Source organism: Cynoglossus semilaevis, chromosome 20, assembly GCF_000523025.1.
Source record: "Cynoglossus semilaevis isolate Cse_v1.0 chromosome 20, Cse_v1.0, whole genome shotgun sequence".
Classification (NCBI taxonomy): Eukaryota; Metazoa; Chordata; class Actinopteri; order Pleuronectiformes; family Cynoglossidae; genus Cynoglossus; species Cynoglossus semilaevis.
The window spans coordinates 13917975-13925532 of NC_024326.1; the positions used below are offsets into that span (position 1 = coordinate 13917975).

The window sequence follows — 7558 nt, forward strand, 5'->3', positions numbered from 1 at the left end:
TGCCGGCCGCGGCCCCCTCTCTCTCTCTGTCCCCCTCCCTCTCTCTCTCCCTGTCTCTCTCCCTCCCTCTCTCCCTTCCTCTCTCTCTCACGTCCAGAACATTTGTCCCTGTATTTCCCAGGAAAGAGTCGACTGTTAGCTAGACGACTGAAGATGATGCTAAAGGTTAGCCACTGGAACATTTTTGCGGTACAGATAAATACTTTTACGACAGTGGTTCCTGTGGTCTAACGTTCGTCGAAAAACTGCGAAGTAGAGACGCAATAGTTATATTATATTATTTACGCATATATTAGCCCTGTAGGAGGCAGCGCAGGGCGTGAAATATGGCAAAAAACGTTCACAAATCTCGTTTACCCGTACGTTTTTCTTGCAAAACCCCGTTACGTGTGTTACAAAATGCCTTTTTATTATTAGTTTTTAAAACTATTTTTACCGTTTTTTTCAGCAAAAATATTTGATCATGAAAACAGCAAAAATATGACATTATTAAAAATTGCGATATACCGCGATAAACCAGCGACAGAGCGAAACATCCGCAGTACAAGAATACATTTAAAGTATTAAAATCCTGCGCTGCTCTGAGGTCGCGACAGCCGAACTGCGATACTGCGAGGAGAGTAAGAACCGGGGCCGTGTTTTGGCAGGAATCTGGCGAAACATATCACGATATACTGCGATACTAAAGCTAGGACAACGTATTTAAAGTTTATTATCGGCTTCCTAACTTTTTCCAGTAGCGGTTGATTCTCCAAATGAAGGAATGACGGTGGATCAGTGGAAGTGCTGCCTGTCTGACTCTGTCATTACGTTCATGTGTGTGTCGTCACGTAGGAGGAGGCAGTTCAGCCAAGTACCAAAAAAAAAAACGCCTCCCAAATTATCTGCCACCGACGCGTGTTCCTCGTGCGCTCCATTTGTCCGCGCTCCGCGGGGAGTCACTTTGTCGGCCCGGCTATTTTTGGACCTTGAATGGGAGACGGGAGTTGTTCTGGTGCTGCTCCAGATCGGAGACGGGAGGCAGAGCTGGTGGAGGAGTCTTTGTGTCGTCGCTCCTCGTCTGTTCAACCAGCACAGACCGTCTCCCGGGGGGGGGGGGGGGGGGGATGGGGGGGGGGTCCCAGACGCACGAGGGGGGGTTCCCAGACGCACGAGGTTGTCGCCTGTCGTACAGAAGCTTTTAAAGGATTTGTGAAGCATTAATCACCCAGGCTGACTTGGATTAACTTATCTTTGAAATCAGTGCTTTCTCAAAGGGGTGGCTCAAACCCTGGGGCCCAGAGTTCTGTAAAAAAAACATAATATGTTTGTAGGTCGGCAGCTACTGCTGCAAATCTCCGACGACGTTAGCATCACCCAGTTTACCGATGACACCTCGTTCTCTCTCACAGACAAAGGTTTAAATATGACTGATAAACATTTCGATCTGTGAACCAACCAATCCGACCAACAGACGAGCTAGTTAGCTGCTAACGTACTTAGTTCCAGTGCACCGCTAACATTAGAGAACAGGGCTCCCCAAAAGGGAACTCAGCACCACCTACAGGCCAAGGAAGAGGAGCGACACGATCAGTGTTGACAAACACAGAACTGCAGATTAAAGATAGAGACGAAGGAATCTTCAGAGCGACTTCGCTCTTTCTGTTACAGAAGAAATGTGTGGTTTTTAAAAAGAACTGGGTCGCGGCCGATCGAGGCAGCGTGACTGTGGCTTTTAAGGCACGATCGTTTCAAAACCACCACTTGAATTTTTCCCACTGATGAAGACGGTGATTGTTTCCAAATGGACAAATCCTCCAGGTTTTCTTTGTTTCCTCAGGAATCAGCCCTGGAGTTTCTGTCATTAAGGATCCTAATTACCACATCCAGGATAAGAGGGTGAGGGGCGGGGGTCAGGGAGGGGGACGCACATTGATGCTCCACGTTCTTGGTTTGAGCAGTTTTAAAAAATAGCTGACATGTTTGGAGGCACTGGAACATGTTTTTCCATTTTGGTCCAGTAATTAAATTAGAGGACGGGGGAAATGGGCAGGCAGCGACATGCTATCTGATGGAGGAGGAGCAGCAGCTGGAGGAGGGGGGGTCTGTCCAACCATACATTTCAATTAGACGGCGACGCCCACTGCCTGTGGCGGTGTTCTGTAGCAGAACCACCGAGAACCCTGTGACGAGGACTGGGAAAAGAAAAGAAGTGTGGGAATGAAGAAATAAGAGTGAGAGGAGGGGGGGGGCACGAGGGGGGGTAGTTCAAGAGCCAGACCTCCCTCAAGAAACAACAAACTGAAGTCATTTCTTTCTGGAGGATAGGAAGTCTGTACAGACGCCTGTGAAAATCAAGATGGCGCCCCCTGGTCACGAGATAAAATAAAGAATCAAACTGCAGTTTGAAAAGAAGAAAAAGAAAAACATGTGTCGACTTTGGGATTCAAACACTGAACACCAGCTCAGAGAAAGAAGACAGTGACACTACGTGGTTTTGCTGTCAGCTTTTCCCCCCCACAACCACCCCGCCCCTCCCTCCCTCCTCCTCAGAGACCACTTCCTCTTCCTCCTCCTCCTCCTCCTCTTCCTCTTCTCTCTCTGAGTCCTGCTGGATCGAACTGAGTCCCAACAACAACACCGTGCTGCTGCCAAGCCCCGAGACACAAGTCCATCCTCATCCAACATAAACTCAGACAGAGGCTCAGTGGAGCGGAGCTGCAGGGTGGGCCGGCCGCTGGACCCCGTCCTGCTGGACCCCGTCCTGCTGGACCCAGTCCTGCTGGACCCCGTCTGAGTCTGCGTCCAGTCTGGACCCGTGCGTCCACATCAGTCCAGACGGTGGAACCAACACAACGGAAAAAAAAAGGAGCTTCATGTCAAACCAGGACCAAAGTCACTGGACGACGGCGTCACGGAAGGTTCTAATGGAACAAGCAGCGTCCGTCGTCTGTGGTTGGTCTGTGGTTGGTCTGTGAGAATGTTAACAGTCTATGAAGCTAACAGTCGTCTCCCTGACTTCAGAGCGACTTTTCCAGACTTTTCCTCCTGCGGCAACATGTTACTACGGTAACAGAACCAGCTGTGGTTTCAAAATGTAACAAACAAAAAAAAAAAAAGATGCGAAAAAAATGTGGAGCCTGGAGTCGGGTTTTGACCTGGTCTCTGCTGTCATTGGACAGAGTCTGTTCTGCAGTGACATCACGGCCCGTCACAGGACGATGAGGTGGCGTTCGGCCCAGATGAAGCTGTAATGTTTGACCTAACTGCCTGTTTCAGTCCATTAACCCGTGGAAGAGTAACTCAACACAACAAGGCTCTGTAGGGGGCGTCACTCCCCCCCCCCCAAAAACAATCTTTATCACCTGGATTTACAGCAGCTCATTAGGCAGCCCAGCAGCCCTGGGTTTCTAACAGGAGGAGCAGGTCGACCGACCACTGACGTACAGCGGACCTTTAAACCACTGACCGCCGGCGTTTCCACTATCTGTCTGGAAGACTGAGGCTTTATTGGTCCCCTGGTGCAGCAACATGATCCTATAGTATTAGGAGGGGCCACATCTGAGGGGGGGGGGGGGGCGGACGACATGTGTGTGTGTGTGATTTACACACAGACCTGTTTATGGAGCTTCTAAAACAGACGGAGGAGCCGACATAAAAGGAGGCTTATTTATGGAGAGGAGCAGCAGCACTGGGTCGGCTGTGAGGATGCACACAATCCAATATGTGTTTCTGTGTCAAAGAGCAGAGTGTGTGTGTGTGTGTGTGTGTGTGTGCCAGGCTGCTCGTTCTGCAGGGTTACAGCAGGAAACCGTCTTCACACAGAAACGATTGTCGACGCTCGTTTGGCAACAACAGTTTTGTGAAAACAGACGTCCTCCTGACTGAGCTGCTGACGATAACTTATGTTGAGAAACGTCCACCACTGAAGGCTGTCTGTTGTTCACAGACGGACTGAGGTCAAACCAGTCAGCGCCAGGTCAACAGACATCAGGGGGCTAATCTACACTGCACCACCGTCAGGACAGGCGACGTACGGAGCGAGGACACGACCAGTTGTTAAAAGGAAGGAAATGGAGGGAAATGTTGAACAGTTGAGAAACTAAAGAGTCAAACGAAGGTAAAGGTAAAGACCTCATCACTGGAATAATAAATATTATAATATTTATAAAACCCAAAAATACTCAGCTGACGAGTCGTCACATGTTCAATAAAATGTTTTCTGTTGTAAAACACGAGGACCAGAGCAGAGACGACAGAGGAACGATCACACATCAGGAGTGGATTTTAAATAGTTTCAATAACACCCAGGGCATCAGAGTCAGGCCGGGCAGTCAGCCAGGGGGGGGGGGGGGGGGGGGGGGGGAGGAGGAGAAGGGAGTGAACCAGAGTTGAAGCAGAGACCATCAGTAACACCAGCAGCTGTCTCTCTTCTCTGTGTCAACCACCACAGAGGCCTGACGTCCCTCCACCCTCGTCTCCAACTTCCTCTGGCTGCAGAAGGAGCCGAGAATCACCTCCTTCTGCCAATAGGTGGCAGAGTTTCACGCTGTATCCAGGCAGGGTTGGAAGAGACAGAGATAGAGGAGGAGGAGGAGGAGGAGGAAAAGAGAGGAAGTTCTTACTTGCAGTCTCTGTCCTCCAGATCAAAATGTGGGTTGAAGTTGATGAGGATCTTTTGCCCCGGCTCTGGGGCAGTTATGACCCACACGCACTGCTGGGAGGGCGGGTACGCGCTGGGATACCCCGGGGAGGTCAGGTACTCCGCGACGTCGATCTCTATGTTTCCTCCGCATTTATCTGCAGCACAGAGACACACTTTGATTTGACTTCCACTCTCTGACAATTTTTACCCAACATTCTGTGCGGCAGGTTTGGAGGAGAGCGTGCGTAAAGACGCAAACCGGAAGTCCACACCTGTGGATTCCTCTTTAATGGATTTACTCCAGTCACCTCAGACTCAAACCCCCAACCTCCAACCTCCAGATTTACTGCGTGGAGACAAAAACAATCCAACCTCCAGCCCCGCCCCGGTTTATTCAGATTTACTGCGTGGAGACAAAAACAAAAGTAAATAAAAAGAGGAAACGTGTACTTTCTACGTCACCGTTACTTCCTCTACTTCACTGTACTGCGAACAGCAGATACTTGAACTGACGAGCAGCACAACCGAATATTTAAATACTGCAAGGCAGCGCAGACACAGCGGAATACTACAGTAGTACTGCGTAAAAGATCCGGCCGTTCCCTGTAATATTTGTCATGTTCTTTTACAACAGTTTTACAACAGAACCAAGAATTCATTCAGAGCTTTTTTCCAAGGAGAAACATTTTACATTAAAAAGACAAAATGGATTTGGTTTTTCACAGAAGTGACGCGAAAATCGGAGAAATAAAAAAACCACTAGTTTAACTAGTTATATTATATTTTTATCATTATTATTATCATTATTATTATTATTATTCTGCTCAGACGCCGCTGCTGTGGACGACGTCAGAGTCGGGACTTTCTCCACGTCTTCCTGGTGTTTATCCATCAACGACGACCGTTACGGCTGTTTGAAAGTGTTGTCAATACAATAAATCGACCACTAACGTGACGTCAGGCTGACATCGTGAACCGTCTACACATCCGTACAGTTACACGATCCCGGCGCAAAGACGCAGGAGTCGAACACCGGGATCTGATCGGTCCAACACCAGCACCTGTAGGAATTTCGTGGACTTTCAGACTGAGTCCGGGAGCAGGAGCAGGAGCAGGAGCAGGAGCAGGAGCAGGAGCAGGAGGAGGAGCAGGAGGAGGGTTTTTAATCTGAGCCTCACAATGGGGTGAAACAACAGGAAACGACATGAAGTCTGACTCTGAGTTCACACCAACATTCACACGAACATTCACGTGCACGTACGTGCTCAAACACACGGCTAAGAACAGGTGATTCTGCTGCTCCTCCTGCTGCTGCTGCTCCTCCTGCAGACAGAATGTTCTCACTTCATTCTCCTTCATCTAATGTGTCGCAGCCTGTCGAGTAACGGATATCTGTCCGTGTCCTGTGGCGAGACGCGCCGGTTGTCAGGCTGAAGCCGCGCGTAAAAATGAGCCACACAGTAGGGGAGGAACCGGGGGGGGGGTTCACGGCACATGAGGGGGAGACGCTGCTCAATACTGGGTGACTGCGTGATCATAACCCCGGGCTAAGGGATTCCTGGCCGGGGGGTGTCTCGTGTCACGGAGCAACAGACGGCCGCCTGTTGACCAGGCACAGACCGTCAGAGTGAGAGTCTTACCCGTCTGTGTCAGCGAGGAAACGAGGAGGACGGGACCGAGGAGGAACAAAAGAAATCCCGCAGGCATCCTGCCCCGACCCGCTCCGGCCACAGCAGAAAGGGAGGAGAAGAAGAGGAGGAGAGGAGGAGGAGGAGGAGGAGAGGGACGGTGAAGTCCGTCAGGTGGCAGGGCTGACGGACAGACGACGAGCGGTTTGTCTCAAAGTGAGCGGAGAGCTGTTGCTGGTAGATTTCCCAGCATCCCTGCGTCCACAGGAGCCGGCGGCTCACTGAACCATCTCCTGGAGGAGAAACCCAGAAATAATCCACAGAGAGGAGGTGAAAACAAGAGGAAGAGGAGAGAAAAAAAAAATCTCCAAATGGACCGAAGTGGCAGCTGCGCGTCCTCGACAAAAACCTGGCACCGCTGGGACCAGGACTGGGACCAGGACTAGGACCAGGACTGGGACCAGGACTGGGACTAGGTCTGGTACTTCCCGGAGTGAAACTGTAGAAAAAACGACAGCGGGAACAGCGGTAACAGCGGAGATCCTCAGCTCCTCCTGCTCCTCTTCTCACAGGCTCCAACACCAAATGTCAGGATCGCGAGTCAGACTCAGAGTAACAGTGGAATTTCCACTCCCTCCTCCTCCTCCTCCTCCTCAAATCCTGCTGCTCCAACACCGACAAACACTCCGAGAGTGTGTGTGTGTGTGAGAAAAGAGAGAGAGGGAGGGAGAGAGAGAGAGCTGAAGCTAAAAAGACACCCGTGCGCCCTCTGTATGTATGTATGCACACACACACACACACACACACACACACACACACACACACTCAGGGCCGTAGGTGAGTCCGGATGTGTGTGTGTGTGTGAAGAGCAGTGATCGTCACAGCTGTAGATCTGACGTCATCAATTCACCGACTTAACTTCAGAAAATCTCATTTAAAATAAAACAGTTTCAGGGGCTACACGGTGGCTCAGTGGTGTGTGCTTCTGCCTTACGGTGGACTCAGGAACTGTCCCGGTGTAACCCCGCCCCCGTGACTGCTGTGATTGGTTCCTGTTCCTCTCTCAACATCCAGTTGCAAAACATTCAACTCAAGACCAAAACTGATTCTGTCAGAAAACATTGAAACTCTGAAATATCGCGATATTCCAGTCCCTGATCCCAGATCAATGTCCTCAGTCATTGATCAGTGATTGACTTTTTTTCACAGTCCAGATTTTTTCCTGGTGTTGGTTGATGTTCTTTTTCTTTTCTTTCTTCTCTGGTGATTCCCAGTGCGACACAGGCTGCCACTAAAATATGTGGCT

The 7558-nt window shown here is 50.1% G+C and overlaps 1 protein-coding gene across 1 annotated transcript in view; it reads right to left on the reverse strand.

Moving 5' to 3' along the window:
- The window catches only part of LOC103396765 (neuropilin-1a-like), a 53935-nt gene extending 47013 nt beyond the window's left edge, over positions 1-6922 (reverse strand). The window contains exons 1-2 of the mRNA XM_025052451.1: positions 6265-6922; positions 4605-4779 (exon numbers count right to left, since the gene is read on the reverse strand). Of these exons, the coding sequence (XP_024908219.1) occupies positions 4605-4779; positions 6265-6331 (242 nt within the window). The 5' untranslated portion in view covers positions 6332-6922. The remainder of the gene's footprint in view (positions 1-4604; positions 4780-6264) is intronic.
- Positions 6923-7558: the final 636 nt, after the last annotated feature.